The 25,542-nt window shown below is 30.9% G+C and overlaps 1 protein-coding gene across 2 annotated transcripts; it reads right to left on the bottom strand.

Annotated features, from left to right (window-relative positions):
• Positions 1-24,334, bottom strand: LOC111612743 (glutamate-rich WD repeat-containing protein 1-like). 2 transcript variants are annotated; one of them, XM_023353989.1, is made up of 6 exons: positions 24,294-24,334; positions 22,014-22,205; positions 20,428-20,708; positions 12,013-12,223; positions 3,212-3,354; positions 1-244 (listed from the first exon to the last, which is right to left on the bottom strand). In XM_023353989.1, the coding sequence occupies exons 2-6, from the start codon at positions 22,192-22,194 to the stop codon at positions 29-31; spliced, it is 1,032 nt and encodes a 343-aa protein (XP_023209757.1). In that variant the 5' UTR covers positions 22,195-22,205; positions 24,294-24,334; the 3' UTR covers positions 1-28. The 2 variants fall into 2 exon arrangements, with proteins under 2 accessions (XP_023209757.1, XP_023209758.1); XM_023353990.1 differs by lacking the exon at positions 24,294-24,334 and adding an exon at positions 23,557-23,947.
• Positions 24,335-25,542: the final 1,208 nt, after the last annotated feature.

The raw sequence follows: 25,542 nt of genomic DNA, 5'->3' as shown, positions 1-25,542 counted from the left end.
AATAAATTATGAAGTTCATAGAAAATTGTTAATATTTAGCAAATACCTGAAATTGTCTTAAATCCCAAACTTTAATTGCACCATCGTCTCCACCTGATAATATAAAAGGTTCAAGACGATTCCAACTGATAACATTAACATCATTATCATGTGCATTTTCTGTTGTCAATATACATGCTTCTGATGGATTTGAACGCATATCCCATATCCTAATGCTACGATCAACAGAACAGGATGCCAATACCTAAAATATTTTTATATTTAACCATCATATTTTATATAATATTTTTCTTATTTTTCTACAGAAAAATAATATTTTTCATTGGTATACTAAAATTTAAAAAGCAATCTAAAACTCTAATTTTTCAAAATATTCTATAGAAAATAGATATATTAAAGCCACTAAATAAACAATATTTTGTGAACCAATTAAATAAACAATAATTTGAGGCAATTAATCCTACGTCTAGTCAAATTATTCTTTATTTAATTATTGCTTTTATTATTGGTTATTTAATTATTAAAATTAGCTTAAAATAGCCTAATAATCCATTAGAATTGCTTGTAGATCCAGTAGTAGGTTTTAATTAAAAAAAAAAAAAACCCAGGTTAGTGGATGCTTATACATATAAATATCATTATTTATATACTGTTGTCATTTCAAAATTTAATAAAGTTGTCATCTCTGAATAATTATTCATGCTTTGGTAAAAGTTACTGGTAATAATAATTTATATATACTATATATCCTATGAACTTGAAATAGTTATAATTCTTCATTTTAATTATATGTAAATTATGAATACAGTGGATTTGGCTTAATTGGGGCAGCTGCTTTATTGGGACAAAACTCAAAGAACAGAAACAAAACTAATAAATTAATACATAATTTAATCACTTAATTGGGACAGTAGCAGAAAAGAAATTTAGCAATTTTTGATATATTTTAGTAATCTTCCTAAAATATATAGGCACTATGCACACTAATGTCACAAAAGAATGTGCTCCAGTCTGGCCTAATGGTTGGCAGAGACAAGGCAATTTTGTCTTTTGCTCGGACAGTTCAGTTTTTCTGGAGGGGGTCAGCATAGTGGGGCACAGGGATTTCATCTGAGGAAGACCTGAATGCTAGTTACTAACCCTGCTCTGGATTGGACTGGACTATCCCCCTTAGAAGCAAAGGGACAAAGATAGCCAGACAATTTTTCAAGGTCTCTCGACTGAGTTGGAAGACAGAGTTCCCTTGAAAGGTATTGTGTGCATAATTACGTCTAGATTCAGACAGCAGCATCTGATTGTTGAGACCAGCATCGAGCTGGCAGATTCTACAGACACACCCACTAAAGTGGCCCATCTCCAAGTGAAGGAAACTGTGCTCAAAAGAAGACAATAAAATGACTTTTGGATGAACCCTTTTCTTTCTTCCTTTTTAGTTAGAACATGTTCTAACTAAAAAGAAAGGAAAAATTGTTCAATCAGAAACGGATCAAATAGTCAACCCTTGTGTATGTCACTACTATTATTTGGCAACACTAGCATTATGCGAATCAGTTATATATCATCATGAGTCTGCCAAATTTATATTACAAATGTTTTCTGTATTTTGGTTTAATAAAGCTTTAAAATAGGTACCTAATTATTATTTTTTACCTACATATTACATATTTTATTATAGAATTTATTATCAGTTCATTTAATAGGGGCAGCCGCTTAACTGGGCCAAAATAGTGTGTCCCAATTAAGCGGAATCCACTGTATTTAACAAATTATTTTTAATGAAAATATGAATTAAAATATTTAAAAGTTTAAAATGAATGTTGTAAACTGAAAATTTAAGTATTTAGTTATTTCATTTTTAATCATTTCAATGACTTGAGTTACTAAGATAATCAATTACTAAAACAATCAACAATCGAAATAATTCAATACTGGTATTAAATACAAATAAATGCATAGAATAAATTTTCATATCCAAGCAAAATTTCCTACATAAAAATTTCTTTGCTCACCCTTCATGAATGCATTAATGTGAGACCAATATTTATGAAATCATTATAAAAACTGAGCATAGCAAACAAAGCATTATTAAGTAGCTTTTATTATTTGATGCTATTTTCTTGATTCTCATACTTATCTCAACAAGCAATTTCATAATTACAATATTTTTAATGCTATAGCTCCTCAATTCTAATGTGCACTAAGATTTTGAATTTTAACTTTAAGATATTTTTTGTGGAGAGAAAAACTTGTAAATAATTTTATTAAGTTTTGTTAGGCAACAACAAGTTAGAAAAAAAACCAAAAATGTCATGAAATAAGTAACATCGAACAGCCCTATTTCCATCTTCTGCATAACAAAAACTTGTCATTTTAATACTGTATCATAACATTGCCTTAAAGACATGTTAAAAAAGATTTTTAATTAAACACTCATTACCAATAAAGTTCATTTAACTAATGTGACTTGAGCAATATATTTAAAAAATGTTGTTGGTGCACAAAGAATCACATAGTCTGCTTATAATGATTTCTCATTCTTGTTGACTGTAAATGTAATTATATGTTGTCAACTCTAAGATGCATCTCTATTCCAGATAAGTGAAACTGACACCTCAGAATGAAAGAAATGTATGTATACTAGCAGGTAGGCCTGGAGTTGCTCTGGCAAAAGTAATGATAGCAAAGATTAAGATTATTACATTATAGTCAACCTTACCCGTTTTCACAGAATTGGGCCTCCCTGTTTCCAGACTAATTAGAGAATTTTTAGATGGGTCTAAAAATATGTTAGATTTTCCGAAAAAACGAAAAAAACTGCATCTGCGTCCTACAAGTTGCTCTCTCTTAACAATTCCATTGTTACTTAACGCTTCCATTGTTGATGGAAGTGTTAAGCCTTAATCTTGTCCCTCTCCCCCGTGGGGAGGAATTTCGAAAAATCTCTTCTTAGTGTGCGTTCTCGTGACGTATCCTAACTGTGTACCAAATTTCAACTTTCAACTCCTAACCGTTTGGGCTCTGCACTGATTATTATTATTATCAACTCATCTCGATTATATATATAGATAAAATAATCTGATAATCAAATGAACTGAAAATAATTTACAAACAGCACTATTCAAGAAACACAACCAATTTTTACTGATTAACTTAATAAAAATATATATACTTTAAATGTGAATATAAATATTTAAGTTTCAAAAAAGCTTACATTTGCTTCATTAGGAGACCATTGAAGATCTTCAACAGATTGTGAATGTGCTGAATAAGCTCTTTGATCCACATGCCACTGCCCACCTTCTAGTGGTTTCCACAAATGAATGTTTTTATTACAATCACCTGTTGCCAATACACCTAACAAAATATACTGTATATTTTAATCAATTGCATTCAGAATATAACAATATCATTTCTCAAAAATACTTATTCCTAGTGGAATGTTAGTACTAATTTGATTATATCTTAATTTCATTAAATTCTTTTAACAAATCTGACAATTCAAAATATTGCTAATTCTGAAATTATGCAATTGTTTTTATGTATTTTAGAATTTCAAGAATCTATTTCAAATATATTGTCTTAATATTATAGTTATAATTCTTCATTTTAATTATATGTAAATTNATTTTGAATCTCAAAAATGCAATGATTAATAAAATGAACACTGTATAAAATGATACAAATTAAACATTGTAATAAAACACTAAAAAACAAACACCAATGTTAAATCTGTGATTGACTAAAGTTAGAAAGCAAACAACAAACAATCAAGATCAGAAGTAAAAAAAAATGATTGATAATAAACATAAAATACTATTAATAATTTTTAAAAAATGACACCAAAGACACTTCAATCTGAATTTTACTGTTGGTAAAATGTAAAGTACGAAAAATACTTTTAAATACATTAGTATGTAAAGAAATTTCTTAGAAAATGGACACTTCAATAAATTTAGATATAAAAATATATTCACCTATAAAGGCCAATTTATACCAAAATTTTATGCATATCTTGTGCAACATGCTCTATACTTTCAGAAAATAGCTTTTATAATTTAATTAAATGAATACAGTAATACCTCGACTTACGCTACCCCGACTTATGTGAACCCAGAGTTACACGATTTTCAAATCACGTAGATTCGTCTTTTGTTTGAGCACCACGCAACTCTTGATTACTCATTCCCCCCACACTATTGTTCAGCTTACATGTTTGGACGTGTCGTGCGGAATTGACACATAGCTACAATTTATTTTGTGTTATTTATTTCTGTGTTTGTTATATCTACAGAGTCTTCAGAGACTCTATGTGGTGATTTCTTGTAACCGTGAACGAATCAAAAGAAGAGATAAGATTAACGAGAACATTTATTAGCTTACATACATCCGACTTAGATTTTACACGAATTGTGAGATTATACCCCGACTTACGTGAATTTGACTTACGCGGTTATTGCTCGGTCCCACCTATCGCGTAAGTTCGGGGTATGACTGTATTTTGATTCCATATTATAATTCATTGATTCATGAATATTTTGAATCTCAAAAATGCAATGATTAATAAAATGAACACTGTATAAAATGATACAAATTAAACATTGTAATAAAACACTAAAAAAGAAACACCAATGTTAAATCTGTGATTGACTAAAGTTAGAAAGCAAACAACAAACAATCAAGATCAGAAGTAAATTCTACCTTTAATACTAAACCTTTAATTCCAGTAACATAGCATTTGATACAATATCAAACTAATGCTTTTGACCTTACCCAAGATCTGCTTCAGGTTCTTAAACAAATTGTATTCCAAAACATAGCCTAGAAAGCTGTATTCTCTATATAATGCACACCAGGCTAGGTATATTTGTGCTATTATGCAAAAAAATTACGAAACAAGATGCACTACTCGACTGACTTTGCATTTGTAAAAAGATATCTTAAACTTTGTATTATATAGGTTATATTAATATTTGTTTTAAATAACTTATATGCTATGCAAATTGAAATTATGCAAAAAAAATTAAAACTGAGTAGCTTATGAACCACTGAAAAAGCAAATATTTTTTTCAATGTGTTAATGTATCGATTGATTGGCTTTATATACTGGCACACAACATGATCTGCAATCAAGGAAATGTGCCTTCAGGGCAGTGTTTTAAGGGAAAGCAGTCCCTATTCGAATGTTATTGACACAAAGCCCATAAAATGCACCGGTCAGCCTGTCGGCACAAGTGCAAACTCAAGCCAATTACCACTGTTTAGGGATTGAATCTGTTTAGCCACTGGAGCAGCCTGGGTGTTGAACACAGGCGGTTCTTTGTGGAAAATTTTATGCAGGAATCTTGACTGGGATTTGATCCTGGATCCTTCTTGGTGACAGTCTGTACTGTTCAGTCATCTGGCAAGCTTTCAATGTATGAGTAAAACAATGAACATATATAATAACTTGTATAAACATTGTAGTAGCTCAGAATATACATGTAAAGATAAAACTTGTACTTTACTAATAAAAGATAATAGGATCTCTAGATCATTTTAAGGGGAAAATGAGAAATTCTAGTCTTTTATAAAATAAAATCTGTTAAAAGAAAAAAGAAAATGAGTTTCTAAAATTAGAAATTCCCTTTTAGAAAATTAAAACATCCAAAGATCTAATATATTTTTAGAAACTGTCTCAGATAAAACCAATAAAAGCAAGAATGTAATTAAAAAATAATAATAATGTATATTTAATGTATAGTTTTCAGTGAACTTGTAAAAGAACTTGTAATCTGAAAAGCATCTGCTTTAAACTGATATGCAACCAAAATGCATATTTAATAAAATAGAAAAACCACAAAAAGGTCTCTTGTTGTCCAAGTGGAAAAATTTCAAAAGATGTGATAAGTCCTCAGACTAGAAGCAAACTTAAAACGTTAATCACCATTAAATTTTAAAACAAAGACAAGCTATTATTTATTATGACATCATCACAGCTGTAATTTTTAATCATATTTTTAATTTTTTTTAAATATATGTTCTCCTCCTCAAATTAGTAGTGGCTTGCTCCTGTACATTATACTTTTCATCTTAGAATTTAGTTGTCTGTCTAACTTTTTTTAGGAAAAAAATTGAAATAATGTAACTTCTGGTTTGCATCAGAAGTTCACATATAGTTAATCGGTTCCTCCTACCCATAAGGTTTCCATATCTGGTCTTGGATTTCATCTATATCTGTTCTTGAGAATAAGGAAACAGATGGATGACAGAAGGAATTTATAGATCTACAATTATTTCAAACTGCAACCCAAATATCTTTGAAATTTGTTCTTGAAAGCTCCACTATGTCACTATGTTGTTTAAGCAAGAACAGGAAGTGCAGAGACAATAATAAAAAGTTTATGGTACGGCTTTAAAGTGCCAAGCCCTCTTTGGTGAAGATAAGGTTGGCAACTCCCAAGAAAAAATTTGACTTTCATTTCAGGTAACATTTCTTCTAGTTTAATTACTGGTACCAATGAACACCATTACTAAACCTTTAATTCCAGTAACATAGCATTTGATACAATATCAAACTAATGCTTTTGACCTTACCCAAGATCTGCTTCAGGTTCTTAAACAAATTGTATTCCAAAAACAGAATGCTTAGAATTGAACGTTTTTTAAATGCATTAAANCAGAAAAAACAAAATAAATTATGAAGTTCATAGAAAATTGTTAATATTTAGCAAATACCTGAAATTGTCTTAAATCCCAAACTTTAATTGCACCATCGTCTCCACCTGATAATATAAAAGGTTCAAGACGATTCCAACTGATAACATTAACATCATTATCATGTGCATTTTCTGTTGTCAATATACATGCTTCTGATGGATTTGAACGCATATCCCATATCCTAATGCTACGATCAACAGAACAGGATGCCAATACCTAAAATATTTTTATATTTAACCATCATATTTTATATAATATTTTTCTTATTTTTCTACAGAAAAATAATATTTTTCATTGGTATACTAAAATTTAAAAATTTGGAATATAAATAAAAAAATTATACCTAACGGTGGTATTTATGCAAATTCAATATATAAATATAAGGCCATCCATATGTACCTATTATTTGAGGATCCCGCATAACCGTAAATAATATGAGTTATTTAATCGTTAGCACTGCCATGGTCCTCATATAACTACCACCAGGCATACGATATCGCATTACCATCCTTAAAATTGATGCATTTGCACATCAGGCCAGCTTTTTTCAGGTGTTATAATTTTCACTTGGCACAATATTTTTATCTTGGATGCTTTTCTTTGGATAGCAATTGTTTTTGACAAATAATTTTTTAACTGCCTTTCCATTATTACTATACTGTATAACATAATTTGGTCTTAACACAGTCAATAGAAACACTATGAAAAAATAAAACAGAGATCAGAATCTAACTGCAACAAACTAGAGGAGGAAGCAAAATCGGCAAAAAGTAATTATTAGGATTGTTCCAGCTTATTATTCACTGGTTTAATTTCTTGAGGCAGGATTGTATGCATAATTTAGTCTGATCCCAACATGCTATAGTAATTATGCAATTAATAATGAAATTAATCTGTAATTAAAACAAATACATTGTACAAGTAATCTAGCCACAGCACTTGCCCAATTTGCTAGTGGGCAGGGAGTGTCAGCATGTTGGGACCAGGCTAAATTATTAAAAAAGGTGTTTGACATCAACATGTTAAAATCAATGAAAAGTGAAATTTTCCAAGCTTCTAGAAGGATGTATGCATTAATTTCAAGGAGAAGGAATTGCTATCTAAGACTTGGTAGTCTCTACTTGATAACTTGATGAGGCAAGAGAATGACATAGGCTAGATTTAATGTTGGTTAATAACATCTGTAATTTATTTTATTTTTAATTTATGTTTTCATTTTAAGACGTAAATTATTTGTTTGTCAAACTTTGAAATTTTGAAACGCTTAACGTGGGTGATATGTTCCTAGCAAACAAAGCACTAAACAAAATTAGCATTAAACAAGGTCATGTTAACAAAGTAAATAGGAAAGGGGAACACATGACCAAAAATAAACAGATTTTACTTTAATTTTAAGTTATTTTTATATTAATTTGCATAATAATATATGCTAAATAATACAAACATATGCACACAGAAATGTAAAGTTTATTTTTTGTGATGAAGGTCCTGGCTCTTCTGAAATTCTTGATTTTTTTGCAATGAAATTGTCTAGTTTCGTTTGTCGATTTTTTTTTCTTTCCTCAAGCAAATGTTGGTAGCAATAGATTGAATCCAAAATGACTTGTCTTGCTTTTGCGCTCCTTTCAAAATCTAGATCATTTGCTACAATTTGATCAATGATTTTGGTTATCGTTACCAAATTTTTACTAAGGAAATCTAGAGAAATTCTTTGTGTTCTTTGTTTTCACAATCTCTATTTTCCAGTTCTACATGAATTCCTTGTTCTGCGAATTCTTGAAGGTCGTCATTGGTAAGGGCTCTCACCAGAAACCTGCAGTAACTCCTCAATATCCTGCTTGTCTACATCTCTTAAGTCTTGCTGTATCAGTTAGGTTGAAAATTTGGTCAACCTAGCAATACAGCAATAGGCTCTTCCGTTGAGAATTCTTGGATACCTTCAGCCATAACTTCTACCACACTTCATTCATGCATTTATCAGTTAATTCTTGCTAAGCAAAGTTGATATTGCCTATGGCATCCACAATGATATATTTTTTTCCAAAATTGCACAAAACAAACATAGATTTAAGGAAAATACAGGCTACGATGAATTTCCACCTTTTGCTCATTGGTTCATGTTCATAAATAATTTTATTATATACAAATCAATGAAATGCCGTGATAATTTGAGTCAGCGCAAATTTTGAGCATTTTTTTTTTTTTGTTTTGAGCAGACCCTGTTATATTGAATCAGTGTTAGTTGAGGCAATGTTAAGTGGGGTCTTAATGTACTGTGCATAAGTCATTAGTTTTCGAATGTTGTAAATTTGAAACAAGCTCAGTTTCTTTCTTTTTTTTTTTTAATTTGTAATTTATGTTTTTAATCCGAGGCAAACCTCTAAACAGCGTCAAAAACTTTTGTTTTAATTAAAATATTGCTATAAAAGTATGTAAAGTGTAGAGTTATTTATATATTAATTTCCAGTTTTTGCAAGGGTTTTTCTGTTGTCATTTATCACTTGATCAAATGAAAAGTGAAAACAATGATGATAATGTACCTTTTAATCAACATGCACAATTAATTCAAATTGAAAATAATAACGAATACACTTTTTATAATGCTACTCCATTAAATAAACAATAAATAATGCTAAAATGACATACAGTGGAACCTCTATATTTGTCATTAATTTGTTCCTAAGGATCTAACAAAATGGAAAATGATGAATATAGAAACAATTTTTCTCATAATAAATAACTGATATTCAATTAATCCATTCCCATCCTTAAAAAAGATACAAGAATAAAAATTTTGTTGTTTGTAAAACTTTATATCTTTATTGTACTAAATAAATACAGTATAGTAGTAGAAGGGGAAGAAGAATAAGGTTATTATTATTTAAAAGAAGACATACCATAAATTAAAACATTAGGTAATTCCAATTATGATATTGGCATATTAAATTCTTTGGTTAAGTTAAAAACACTAGAGAGGTTGTGGCCAAAGTTTCCATCTCTAAAATGTGAACGTCAAACATTGAGTACCACCATCTTGTAAGCCTAGAAGTTTGAAAATGACATTTGGAACATCAAGCATTATTCCAATGACATTCCAAATGCCATTTAATAATTTTTTTATCTCTATTGTTGTTATAACAGCTTTTCTTTTTGCTGTTTTACTTCAGTGCACTTTGTTAGAGCCATTGGAACTTGAGTTTTTGAAAATAATCAACACGATAAACCAAGAACATACACAATGACTGCACAAAGCAGACTGATTAACTACAGCTAGCTGACATAGTGCTGCCAACTCAAAATTCAAATTTATAGCTAGACATTTTAATAAAAATAGCTAGACCATTATAATTTAGGTAATTTGTGTAGCTAGATTGTTCATAAATCCACTAAACCTAGCAAAAAATTAGCTAAATTGGCAACATAAAGCTATCATGGCTGGTGCTGATTGGTGCAGGTGTGCGATTCTAGCATCACTGTCGGTATTGGGAATGACAACGAATACAGAAAATACTGATGAATATGGGGAAAAAAGTCATCAAAATGTAATGAATATCAAATATGAATATACAGGTTTCCACTGTATTTGTAATTTATCAAAAACTTGACAAAAAACAAACAAAAAAAAAACTTTATAGACAATCCTATATATATAATAATCTAGTAATATAGTATAAAAAAAATAAATAAAATTAAGAAAAAATACTTGGACCATTATAAAAAAATATAATTCAACAAAAACTAAAATGAGAATGGACTTTCTTTCAAACATGGAAGATACTATCTATTACTATTTTTTAATAAATATATAATATAATAGTGTTATATCTTCTCTGTGAAGTTGAATAAGATATTTACTTTTATTTAAAAAAGGAAAAATTTAGAATAATGAGAAGCAAAACTTATTTTTAAACAGTATAAATAAATTATTATTAAACAATAAAAAATATAACTAATTCATTTTCACTTAAAAGAAATGAGTTATGTTTTCAAGTATAATGGGTGATCGGTAAACAAACATAAAAGTGACAGAAAATAACAAATTCCACCCAGGCCTTGCATTTAAATAATTTTCTGTGGGCTAGTTGATTTCTGTTCTCTGAATTTTTGTAAGTGCTTTTCTGAACTTTTTATTTACAAAAGCAACTGATAATATTATGGAGCCTAAAAAGAGGAGTGTCAGGAACTGTGCTCACCGTAGAAACCAAGAAAGAGATAATAGCCAAGGTGGAAAGTGGGCACAAGATGTCTGATGTTGCTAGGCAGTATGGCTTGAACAGGTCTACAGTAGGCACAATCTTAGCTATGAAAGATATATCAAGAAGTCTCAAGCTGCTAATGGAGTAATGAAAATCACATCTGAGAAATAAAGAGCATTTTAGAGCTCATAATGGAACGTGAAACTGATCTGACGACAGAAGAACTCCAAGAACTCTCAAATGAAGAATACCAAGAAACTCAGTGAGATGTGTTTTCTTTTGAAAAAGAGGAAGAAGACCAATGTTGGCATCTGCTACTAAATATCTTTTGAAGAAGTGGGAGAATGTCAGAACAACGATCATCCATGTGGCATCCAAACCAGAATATGATTAATGGGGTTTGGGATCTCTACAATTACAATACTATTAATTACTTCCGAAAAATCCTGAAGAAAAAAGAAAAGCAATCGACATTAGACAGATTTTTTAACCCCCACAAATGGAAAAAACATGACTAATAAAAATGCAAGACTTCATATATATATATATATANTTAAGCCTGCTGAGTACCAACAAACTCTTAATTAAGCTTATGCAATGGTTTGAGTCAGAAAACAAAGAAATAAAATTATGTTGCCAAAGTCTGGGGACACATAACTTTATGAGCTGCAAGTTATTCATGACTGATTTGTACAATCAAATGAAATTTATATTTTTCTATAATTTCATTTAACTAGCTTCTGACATAAGAAATTATATCTAAACCTTTTTATTAAAATAATAATATAAAATAATCTAATAAAACTTTATATGCTTAATAAGGTAAGTTTACAAAACTATTTTGTTTTTATTTATGAAATGATTACACTAATTATATTATTATTAACAATAAATAGTTAATATTATATATTATTATAATACAGTAACAAACTAATATATAAAAACTTAAAATATTCCTTGAGTTATCACATACAACATAAAAAAAGTTTTGTTATGACTTTAAGATTTTTATGGGAATTGTTTATGAAAAAAAAATGAACACAAATATTTAAAAAAATAAAAAAGTCTCAATTTTAAAATATATTAATTTCACATATTTGTAAATACATCATTAACAAACCTGGTTTTACTGAAGACCAATCCATAGCAAATCCTTCTGACTGATGACCAGGAAAAGTAAATATAGGTTTTGGAGATTCTCGATTTCTAACATAACTTGTCATTGCAATATGATTATTAACAGCAGTCAGTGGATGAGAAAGATTCCAAATAAAGACTTTTCCAGTTTCTGACCATGAAGCAGCAATAGGTGTCTCACCAATTGAAGTAACCTATAAAAATTTGCAGAAATGAAAGTAACAAATTTTTATCTAAATAATAATAACCAATACTAAATTATACAGTATTTTTTATTAAATAAATAATTCAATATAATTTGATAATCAATAAAGTTTGATATTAATAGCAAGTAAGGGGAATCACAACCTTATAGTATGTATTTGTTATGATCTAGCCCAAGTACTTTCAAGTCACAAAATCCATCTTCAGGTGAACAACAGAGTTGAAACATCAAATTTTAATAAATAAAACATAGATGAATAATGTTCTTGTATCTTTTATGTTTTTTCTTGAATTTCAAAATTCCAAACAAAAAATTGTTTCTAATTTGGAGTTATTATAAATAAACAATAATTAAATTGATAAGAATAGTTTTTAATGTTTAGAAATGTACTAATTTAATATTGATGTTAATGTTGTGCACAATGGACTTTCAAGTGTATATGATTTAGAGTCTTGCTCCTACTTATATTAGGTTAGGGAAAAAGAAATCCATTATTTTTACATTCATTTCAAGTCTTTATTTAACATGGTTCCGGTTGTTCGACTTGAATCAAATATGCACTGTTTTGTTTTATAATTTGTTGCCATTTTAAAGATAACTAATATTTGCACAATCAATATTAACATTGGAAGATTTCTCTGTGAATATGATCCAAAAAGAGTGCAAGATTCTTTAAAAGGAGACAAAATAATGATAAAATTAGTGTATAATTTCTAAAACTTTTCTAAGTCTTCCAATTTATCTAAATAATGAAAATTTTATCATCATTGGGCTGCAATTTGAAAAAATTTTAGACCTATAAATTCCTACTATTGTCTACCTGTCCATCTTTCCTTAATCTCAAGAAATTGAGTTACATAGATAAAAACTGAGACCATATATGAAGCTTCGGGGCAGTAGGCCCCAATTAACTATATACAGACTTTCAATTTAAACTGGAAGTCACATTATTTCAATTCAAAAATTTTCACCTGAAAGCAGTTAGATAGATGACCAGCAAAACTCCATTGCTAACAGATAAGTATGATGTACAAGGGCAAGACACTACAGAACTAATTTGAGGTGGAGAGCATATATTTTAGATTAAATAAATTAAAAATATGATTACAAATTGTAGCCTGCCATTGTGACACAATATCACAATAAATATTTGCTCATTTGCAATATGTTTCTATGAAGCAGATTTTTCTTACAGTTGTAATAAAGACAAAATACTGATCATGATTAATAAAAGAAAAAAAATCTGAGTGATTATATCATTAATCACATCAGATTTTAGTAATGCCAGTTTGATCAATTGTTCAATTATATCAACAATTTTTATTTTTATCATCATTACATGTTCTACAGTCTGTACACAATGATGTTTAGTTCTTTATGTTGTATGAATTTGTAGTAGTAGTTATAAGATTTCACTCTTTACAGGAAAGTTGCATTATAAAAGTGATTTGAATGTAAAATGAGTTATATTTAAAATCCAATTTATATTTTTGTTAATGTTTCAGCAAAATAAAAATTCATTCATTATTATTATTTATTAGTTTTTATAAAATAATGATAGAAAAAGTAATAGAAAATAGTCCAGTAATGATAAAACATTTCTAGAGAAAAGCCTGTTTTTATTCTTACCTGATATCACATTAATTGTATCCTACTTTATTTCTTTGAATCTTTTCATTATAATAGTTTTTTACTTTATGCCAGTAGAAACTTTTATTTTGTTTAGTTACTTTATTACATGCAATGTTATATTTTTAGCCTGACTTCAAACTGTTTTCCCCTTTTCTGAGTTAAATTTATTTTTAAAAATTAGGGAATTAACAAAAACAAAACAAATATCAAATTTTTGAAAACAGGGTTTCTACAAAATTTTTGAAGTCAATACAGACATTTGTAATACTGGCAAATGTTTGTATTCCTGACATTTCCTGACTCTTTAATATCTGCCAACCATATAATTTGCAAAAATTTTTAAATGTAGTCTCCAACATCCCCATAGCTGTCTAGCTCTCACTTTTTTTTTATTTTGACTATTAAATTTGAAGAAAAATAAAGGACTACATCAGTGGTTCCTAAAGTGGGCAGTGAATAAATGTAGAAGAGTGAAAAGAAGCAAGTAGATGGTAGCGGGTGCAGGAAGCAGAGTATTGAGTGATAACCATAGGTCACAGTTGAGGGCATCAGGGTATTGATGGGAGCACAGGGTATAAGTTTATGAAATAAACAGGGTAGTGGTTCAAAAAAGTTTGGGAATCATTGGACTACATGAACATAAAAAAATATTCAAAAATACAGAAAATAGTTATAAAGTTATACAAAATTTATTTGAAGTATTACATTATAATAGAATATAATATTTAAACTTGCTAATAATAGAAATTACAATATTACTGAACAAAATATTCAATTCTTATAAAGTTTCTTACTCTTTACTTTTAATTTACTTTTTTCCAGGCTTTTATTTCTTTTGAAATTTTTTCATCAGTTTGCAATTTTAACCTCAACTTCTTTCTTTTTTCTTCTAATTTTTTATTTCTGATTGGAGTTTTCTTTTTCTCAGCACTCTTTCTCTTCTGTACATTTCCTTCACTTTTCTTCAAAGAATTCCTCATATTGCTTTCTGGAAGATCTAACAGGGAAGAACATCTTGTAGGTGATTGATATTTCTTTCCTGCCTCCAGCATCTATTATCACATTGTAAACTTTTCTCTTGGCTACTGTAGTTTCTTTATGCAGATTTTAAACAAGAAACGACTTGTTTATGGAAAATCTTCTCTTGATGATTTCATTTCCATGTAAAAAATATCAAGTTCAGTTTTACTTCCCAAAGTTTTATAGATTGTTGAACAAAACAGAAGAATAGAAATCATCTAATCTCTTTACAAATTTAGTTTCTTCTTCATCAGAATTGAGCTCATATAATTTAAAATTGTCATGAAGATTTACTTGTATAATATCAAAACATCAAATAAATAAGTCCATTTGACCTCTCTGTACAACCTTATTCACTATTTCATCAAAACATACAATAAATTCTTTGCAAAAACACAGTTGATCTTTTGTTTTCAAAGTTTCTGTTAGGTAAAACCTAATTGAAACTTTGAAAACAATACAACTATACAAAAATATGTCTATAAATTACATCACATTCTAATAAGCCAAATGATTGCTGTATTTAATCGGGCTACTTAACTACTTAACTACAATAATCATTTGACTTATTAATAAATATTGAATATGTATATACGGTAGAGCGTTGATTATCCAAAAGTCAATCATCCGAAAGAATTCCAGTCGGCAAATTTAAATTTTTCCCAGTGCAGTGGCACTGCAATCTTTGGCTATGTCTTCGGCTACTCAAATATTTTACGTTTTTGATACTAAATTAACTTCTGAAGCATAATTTTTTTATTGTTTTTATATTTTTCAATATATTTATTTTGTTCGTACAAAATAAAAAAATAATTTTTAACGATACAATAGTCTTCGTTAGGCTTAACATCGACGAAAATTCAACACGAAGCGACACGCAACAAAGGAAAATGTCAAGATGGGATAAATTAATATATTTTTTTGTACATAATCGGTTATCCGAAACATCGATCTTCCAAACAACCTCAGTTCCCAATTGATTCAGATAATCGACACTCTACTGTATTACATTCTTGTTAAAAAATTGGAGAAATAATTTATTTTGTACAATATTAAAAATCCATATAGACGACCAATTCACAGTTGCAACTTGCATAGAGATACTTGTATTGACCAAAATTGTTCTTATGGAAGACATGTGAAACCAAAAATATCCTTGTGAAGTCCTGATTTGCTCAATCTGTTGTGAAATTGCCTCTTACTAAAGTCTAGTACTCATGTGGAAACAGAAGATAGAACAGCAAAATGACATCACTTTTGCTATTAAAGCAAATGGAATGTCAACAGAATAAAGTTGAAAATTTTCAAATTTTGCTGTTGTGGAAAGAGAAACAGTAAAAATTTGATCATTTAGGAAGGTCACTTAGCAATGGCAGTCAGCATAACTAAAAAACGTGCTATGTTCAATAATGAATATTTTGCTTATATGAGGGTTATTTTTTCCAACATCCATGTCGACCCAGAATAAAAAAACAAGAATGAAAAACAAAACCACTTTATTTGCAGAAGGTAGTTACAGTCTTCACCTATTTTTCCACATAACTGTCTTGTCGGTTCAGGCAGACATCATTCTGTGACACCAGCTTTTGTATACTTGTGTCAAAGAACATTGACACCAGGCCATTCAGCCAACCTTTAACACTGTCAGTCAGCAGTATATAGTGTGGACCTTGAAATTTGAAGAAACTGCTCATTGAGCTCAGAAATCATAAACCAATGCTTTTCTTGCACCAATTGATCCACTTTGTCTACCAAATCGTCGGTCATCATACACTTCCTCTCTTGACCACCCTCATCATAAACAATGTCATGTCCTTCTTTGAATTTCCTGCACCATTCACACGCATATCCATAACTCATAAGGTTCTCACCATACACATCCTTCAATGAATTTCACCTCCATTCAGCCCTTCAGTCTGTAGAAATCTAATTACTGCTCATACTTCACAATTGGCGGGAGACTGGATTTGTGGTATCATGTTTACATATTTACTGTAGAGTAGCAAATGTCTAAAATAGCTTGGCACAATGCTAAGTGGTGAGGGAATATACTACTTACTAGGTGTGCACCCTGTCCCTGTCTCACATATGCTTCCAATTTTTTCATGTGTTAGTGGAGATTGAAAAAAAATAACCCTCGTATATACAGTCAAACCTATCTATAACAGAACCCAAAGAGACTAAACAACTCTTCCATAGTAGACAGATTTCCAATATATACAGGTTACCTACTCTAGATATTCCTTGATTAATGTGATTAATAAATTTCTCAAAGTGTACCGTATATATCAAAATTTTTATTAATCAAATACAGTGGAACCTTGTTACTCAACTGAACAATCACCACCTGCTAAAACAAATTTTCAATTAATCTGTACTAATATTATAAAGAGGTAATGTTTGTAAGTATGTAAGTTTGGATGCAGCAGGTAATCTCTGAAACTACTCATCCGATTTCAAAAATTCTTTCATCAATATTTAGAATGGAACTTCAAGGTGGACATAGGCTGTATATTATTCCGTTAAACATTCATATAAATTAAAAGATATCATCTATGGTTAAGGCTTTTATGTCCAACAGATGGCGCTACGAGTATGATGCCCTAAGTTTGCTTTTCTGTGAGGCATTATGCTTTTCTGTGAAAATGAACTAAAGCAGATCATCTTCTATCTATTTATATAAATAAAAATTTTATGTTCGTTTGTTCCTACCGATTCCTTTGAAATTTTGACACAACGCTGCATTCGAATATGCATGTGTTTTTATATAATATACATGATGAAATTCAACCCCACTGAAGGGAGATGGTTAGGATTAAGGCTTACAATAAAGAACTCTGCTTCCATTTATACAGTACTATTTTAGATGCGGGTTTTTGCATTTTTGATTGCGTTTTAATAGGGTACGTCAACAGAATGTACATTAATAAGAAATTTTTTGATATTCCCCCCGTGGGGGAGAGAGACAGGATTAAGGCTTACCATGAAGAACTTGGCTTCTATTATACTATTTTAGATGCAGGTTTTTGCGGTTTTGATTGCGTTTTAATAGGGTATGTCAAGAGAATGTAACTAAGAAGAAATTTTTCGAAAAATTCCCCCCCACGGGGGAAGTGTTATAAATTTATAATAGATACATTTTGAGCCACAACAACGCGTGGTGGGGTCTGCTAGTAACAAATATTTTTATTTTAACTTTAATTTTTTCATTCCTCTGTAAAAAAGTTCTCAAAGATAAAAATGAGTAACCAGTTTAAAAATAAAACCTTACAGCTGCCTACCTTCATCAGACAAAATTATACTCAATTCAGTTCTTTTCTTCATAAGTGAAAAAAAAAAATTGCATGTGGAATACAATCATCAGCATGTTTTACAACCATTTCAAGGGGATGAAGTGTTTCAACAATACATGTCTGCGACACATTAAGATTTGTTACAAATTCATGAGTTGTTATTTGTCAATATTTAACAATTTCTTCCCACAATTTCTCTTCAACAGCTTTTGAGGGCCCATACGTTTTGTATCCTTTAGTTCAAAATTTCTTGAATGAAACTTTCAAAACCACAATTGACATATTTGGAGTTTAGAAGCATTTTCCACAAGCACAGTTTGAATATTTTTTACTGTTGTAAAGTGCGATATCCTTTACAAAACTTAAAAATCATGCATAATATGTCCAATGTGCATTTTATCTGCAGACATTTCAACTTGATTTTATTCAAACAAAGTATGATGTAAAAAAGTTTAAAATAAGGTTCAAAACAAAGAATACAATCTCACATCAGAAATAAAGTGTAAATTTCACAACTTATCAGGTCAGTCCATAAGTTGTGCATATTTTTTGACCTTGAGAAAAATCTTGTTTTGCTGTTAAAAATGCCAGTCTAATGTAATACTTTTTACACTGAAGTGTTAAATTGGATCTCATTCATATAATACGTTTAGAATTGGGAACATTTCAGTTGTTTATTTTCGTTAAAATGGAAGTAACAGATGAATATAAGAGACATGTTTTATACTTTTTATTTTTAAGTGATGAGAATGCTACAAATGCAGCCAAAAAATTAAATACTGTTCATAATCAAACTGTAATAAGTGTAAAGACTGCGCAGAAGTGGTTTGAAAGATTTAGAAATAATGATTTTAGTGTGGAGGATAAGGCTCGTACTGGAAGACCCACTGACTTTGATGATAATGCTCTCTCTCTGCACTAGTTAAAGCAGAACCATCTTTAACAGTTGATGAATTTGCGGAACGTTTAAATTCATCCCATGGAACTGTTCATAAACATCTACAACAAATCGGAAAAGTTTCAAAGCTAGGAAAATGGATACCACATGAACTGTCAATAGCTAACTGACAACAACGTCAACTGCTCAACTCAAAAGCTTCAACTGGGAAATTTTACCTCATCCACCATATTTGCCAGATATTGCTCCCAGTGATTATCATCTTTTTCGGAGTTTGCAGAATTTTTTAAAAGGAAAAACTTTTGAGGATGAGAACAATGTAAAAAAGGCTATTTCTGAATATTTTGATTCAAAACCGAAATCATTTTACAAAGACGGGATTAAAAAGCTACCATCAAGATGGCAAGAAATTGTACAAAATAATGGTGAATACATTATAGATTGAAATAAAATTTAGTTAAAATTTTTTGTTGCTTTTTTTGTAGATAAAAATGTGCACGAACTTATGGACTGACCTGATATAATTACATCACATATTTATGTTAAGTAAAAACAGCTGTTAATAAAAATACCCAAAAAATTTCCATTCAAATCCAGATAAAATTACTGTAATACAGTAGTCGTATTTTGCAATGCTGTATTGAGTATGTGTATTTTTTTATTTTTTATAATTTATACATGCTAGACTTGTAAACTTCTTGTTAAATTTGTGTTAAATTGGATAAAGACACCAATTTTTCCATTATACTGCCCGACTTTCCATTTCTGCATTAGACAGGTTCTGCTATATACAAGTTAACTCACATTAATTATTGCATAAAATTCAAGAAACTGAAGAAATTTTCCATTAATTAATGACAGGTTTTCACTATATACTGTTTTGACTGTATAATGCTTTTTTTATTATGATTCTCATATTTACATCAATTTTAGTCATTATATTATAAATCTAAACATTAAAATGGTAAATAATACTTTTATAAAAAAAAAACAAGTAAAACAGCAAAGCCATTTTCAGGACAAGACTATGTCTCAGAGAGTGCAAGCAACACATTCGCAAATCTCGCACTCATGCCTGTTTGTAGAAACAGTCTCAGCATTTCTTATTTTTTTTTACCCGGATCTCGGTCCCCTGACTACCAACAAGTCTGGTATATTTTAAGTGCACATGATTTGGACACCAAATACTCTGTGCCAAATTGCAACTCCTGACATGTACTCCTTCATACCTCTAAGGTATGCAGCTGTTGACAGCAGTGCAATTATGCAAGAAAATATTTGGTTATTTTGCAATACATTATATACAAATGTTTGTAAATACAAATTTAACAACAAAAATTAATTTCTCACCCTAATCCTATTTACACATCCTTGATGAGGAATCATTGCACATTCAAGTTCTGGCTTATCATCTTCACATTCTTCATCACTTTCACTATCACTTTCATCCTCCAAAGTATTCTTTTTAATTTTTATTCTATGTAAATTGCTCATTTTCATAACTATGACATTATTTGTGTGTAATCTTTGGGCTTGTGTACCAGCAGCTAAATATGCTGTTAGTGGAAATGCATCAGCTCGATTGTCACCAAGACTGTCTTTAATAATATCAAAGCTCAAACATGGAGCACCTAAAAAATTTATAAATAAAAATAGTTAAACTACTATAATCATAAAAGTTTCAATTAATGAATGACAAATTTATATTAACATAAATAATATTTTAGAAGATTAATTATAATAATAAATTATCAATACATCAATTTGCTATGTGGTGAGCTGGAATATATGAATAACATCTTCCACATGAATACCTGTACTTTCATTTAGACATAGTATTCTATTTAGACATTTGATTTCTAAATGTTAAAACCTGAAGCAACCACTTAATGTAGTGGTGGATCACCCCAGCTGGATGCTGATGTGTGAGACCAAAGCACACAATTACATGTAAAGAAGTCACTCAACCAACATTAAGCATGGAGAATAGGCAGTAGTACTAATTCAAGATAAAAACTGTTTTCAGTCAGAAGTTACTGCATTTATTATTTGTTATTGGCACTGGTTGCCATTATGGCATCCAGTGCTACATGCAAACGTGATGTCAGCAAGCAAGATGATGACTGGAACTGCCACCATTGGAATTCCACAGTGGTGGCAGTTCCAGTCATCATTAATAGAAGGATGAATAGCTTGCAAGAGTCACACACAAAAGCAGGCGTGGCCAACATACGGACCACAGGTCAGATCCGGCCTGTCTAATGAATTTATGTGGCCCGCGATCAATCTTTTAATATTAGGTACTGAAATCCAAATAGCTTGATGAAAAATTCTGACACCTATAGAAAAGATAAAAAAAAAAACAGATCAACAACTCACTGCATGTTTAGAGTTAACCCTCCATTACAAATCTTGTAAGTACAGCATAGAGTGTTGATAAAGCATATAATGTGAATAATGTATCTGTAATCTCTATCTACAATTCAGTCTCTACGGGGTGATACCACAATGAGATCTCACACCACCTCAAAATCTTCCTAGGCCAGCCTCTGGTTCGGCCCGTGGAAAAAGTTTTCTTTCCAATTCGGCCTGGGGGCAAAAACTGTTGGCCACCCCTGCGTAAAGGTATGGTTCCTTTGACTTTTGCTCCTATGGATATGGTTTACAGCTCTGTTCAGGTCCAAACACTCATTCAAATCTGCAATCTTACCGTAAACCGTCTCGGTTATAATTGCCAATGATTGAAATCATAGAAGTTAGCTAATTCTTAGTTTCGACGAAGAAATCATTCTGATTTTAGAATTGATATTGTTTAACAACGTCACTTTACTCTGAAAATAGTAATTTAATAATCACGGAAGATTATTTATTTTTTGACATAATCAATGTAGCCTTATGATTATATTTACTTATAATTACTATGCTTTGAAACTTACCTGTCTGAGCGTGATGGTACAGCACATAAGCCGTTTCATCGTATTCCAAATCATCATCATCATCAACAGTTTTTCCGGGAAGATATGTTTCTAATTCATTATTCAAATTACAATTTCCATCTTCATTACCCATTTCTTCCGATTCATCACCGGAACTCATGACAATCTCATCGTCTTCCATCTTGAATAAATCTAAAACACGTGGTAACAAATTACAATAAAACGCCCTCTAATGTCTAAAATATAATTCATAATTTATTAATGTAATTTGTTAATTTTTTTTCACAAATTTATGTTTTCTTAATAAAATAAAAATAAAAAAATGACATTTAAAAAACTTTTTAAACTATTTTACGAATTATTTTTGAACAATTAAAGTCAATAGAATTGAATAAAATAAAATCGATGTATTACGATAAAGCTAAAAATAGCAAAGTTGCGGCAGAAGTTTTCATCTCTAAAACGTGAACGTCGAACGTTGAACGGCGTCACTTTACGAGATAGAGGCGCTCGACGTTCGACGTTCATGTTTAGAGATGAAAACTTCGGCCGCAAACTCTCCAGTATGTCGAATCTCTAGAGTTTTTGTGGCAATAATTACATTTAATCGTTTTTAACTATCTTCTATGCTCAAAAAGAAGACGACAAAATGATCGAGGAGATCAAAGCCGAAAAGAAATTTGCTTGCCTGCCGTTCTGAGAAATCGTGTTCGTGTCGACTCTTCTGAAAACTTTGGTAATCAACCTGCTCCGACTATAGCTAGCTCTGTTCCTCAACATTAAGCCGTCCAATCACAAATCAAAGAAGACATGTTAATAATTAATTAAAGTATTAACCTATCGTCGCGGCAATTCGGATGCAAATCCAATCTTAACAAAGATAGAGATCATCACCATGCTCTTCCTTTATCGTCCACTAGCAGACCCCGCCACGCGTTGTTGTGGCTCAAAATGTATCTATTATAAATGTATAACACTTTCCCTGTGGAAGGGGAATTTTACGAAAAATTTCTTCTTAGTGTACGTTCTCTTGACGTACCCTATTAAAACGCAATCAAAAACGCAAAAAACCGCATCTTAAATAGTATAAATAGAAGCAGAGTTCTTTACTGTAAGCCTTAATCCTGTCCATCTCCCCCCAGTGCGGGAAATTTCGACACGTATATGATATAAAAACACGTGCGCATTCGAATGCAGCGTTGTGTCAAAATTTCAAAGGAATTGGTAGGAACAAACGAACATTACATTTTTATTTATATAAATAGATAGATGATGATCCGCTTTAGTTCATTTTCACAGAAAAGCGTAATGCCTCGCAGAAAAGCAAACTTAGGGCGTCGTACTCGTAGCGCCATCTGTTGGACATAAAAGCCTTAACCATAGATGATATCTTTTAATTTATATGAATGTTTAACGGAATAATATACTGCCTATGTCCACCCTGAGGTTCCATTTTTAATATTGGTGAAAGAATTTTTGAAATCGAATGAGTAGTTTCGGAGATTACCTGCTGCAACGAAACTTACATACATACAAACATTACCTCTTTATATATTAGTATAGATTACGTATAGAGCCCATTCGTAAAAGCGAATTTATTGGCGATGTAGCATTTATTTAATCATGATGTGCGTTGACAAATCAATCAGCCGAACGAATTGATTGCATTGGTCACAGAGCAAATTTTAAGAACGCCCTTCAATTGCATTTCTCATTTTCTTTATTACTGAAGGAAAATCTATTTGTTGATCCAGATCCCTGAAATATAGCAGTAATCTTTCTTGGAAAATCGCTGGAGAGAAATTTTAAGAAACTGAATAAGGTTTCAAATTCATAAATTATCATCAGAGGGCCACTTCATAATTAAAACTTATACGGAAAATATTTTAAGAAGTCATCAAAATCAGGACCAGATTATCGCATAGACAAATGAGACAAATGTCTAGGGCCCGATTAAACTGTCTATTTTGAAAGAATTTGTAAGTAGAGTAAGATAGTTTACTTTTCTGTTGGACAACTGTATATAAGAAACAAATAAACAAAAATATATTGCTTTTTATATGGTTATTGTAAATTCTAGAATCTAAAGAAAATGTGTTTTTATGTTCTTACTAGCTGCAAGGACCCGCTTCGCTGGGTTTTTATTTTTATGTAATATAGTTTTTTTTATATATATAAAAGACTGTTTTTCTAAGTAATCTAGAATCTAGCTGCAAGGACTCGCTTCGCTGGGCAAAAAGTAACGATAGTGAAGATTAAGATAATTACATTATAGCTTACCCGTTTTCACATAATGCAAGAATTAGGTCCCCCGTTTCCAGACTAATTAGAGAATTTTTACGTTTAGTCAAACGAACAAATTTCAACGTTTCTGGAACGTTTTCAATCGTTCTATAATCGAACCAATTCGAATTTTATCTAAGAATTTAATTCGAACAAATTCGAAAAAATCGAACAAAACATTCGAAATAGAAAGCCACTTTCAACCACTTTTAGCCTCATATCTCCCGCAACCTTATAGCTATCGAGACGAAACCACCCATATGCACGAATGGAGACTTGGGGCTACTACCACATACAAATACCATTCACGTGCGATGTGTAGTTTTGGCGAAAAAGTGAGATATAGGGACATACATGTTCATTTTTATATATATAATATAGATATAGATATAGATATATTCAGTAGATATAGATGTGGGAGGGAGCCCGGTAAGAAGAAAATGTCTAGGGCTCCAGAGTAGTTAATCTGGCCCTGATTACAATCACAAATTACAAAAACTGCATACAAATGGAGTAAAATGTTCTAAATACAGTAAGACCCCGCCAACCTACATCTTAACTCCAGCTACTTAATTAATTTAAAAATCCAAATGGCTTGCGTGTATTTTGAAATTAAAATGTATTGCTTTATGCAATAATGTTTGTAACATTGTGAAAGACCAATCGGGAAGCGAGGAATGGGACGAGGGACCAATCCGAAATGCGAACAGTGGGAAAAAAACTATAAAAATCGGAACTTCAAGGTCGAAAGAGTGTCTTCTCCGGATTAAGCCTACAGTGGTGATTTAGATTGTGTTGTGCATCCGCCGATCACCGAGGAGGCCGCAACGTAACAACGAACTATTCTGCTTCGTCCAGATATCCTTCTNAAACTATAAAAATCGGAACTTCAAGGTCGAAAGAGTGTCTCCTCCGGATTAAGCCTACAGTGGTGATTTAGATTGTGTTGTGCATCCGCCGATCACCGAGGAGGCCGCAACGTAACAACGAACTATTCTGCTTCGTCCAGATATCCTTCTCGTCCGCCCGAACTGCGACCGATCACACGAACTTTCGCCGTTCCCAGGAGCACCGAGATTTTGAAATTGTCCATTATCGATGTAAGCATGAATTCGAACAAATAAACGGGTTTTATCTTGTAAAACACTTGTACATCATTTGCCTCCTTCGCCACCGCCCACATACGCGGTTTCCCTTAGGCTCATTCTGACGTGAGATAGACTTTTTCCCCCTCAACGTCGGCAAA

Source organism: Centruroides sculpturatus, unplaced genomic scaffold (assembly GCF_000671375.1).
Source record: "Centruroides sculpturatus isolate CEXI.00-Female unplaced genomic scaffold, Cexi_2.0 scaffold1750, whole genome shotgun sequence".
NCBI lineage: Eukaryota > Metazoa > Arthropoda > Arachnida > Scorpiones > Buthidae > Centruroides > Centruroides sculpturatus.
Note: the sequence above shows the minus strand (reverse complement) of the source record. Positions and strands in the feature narration are given on the sequence as shown.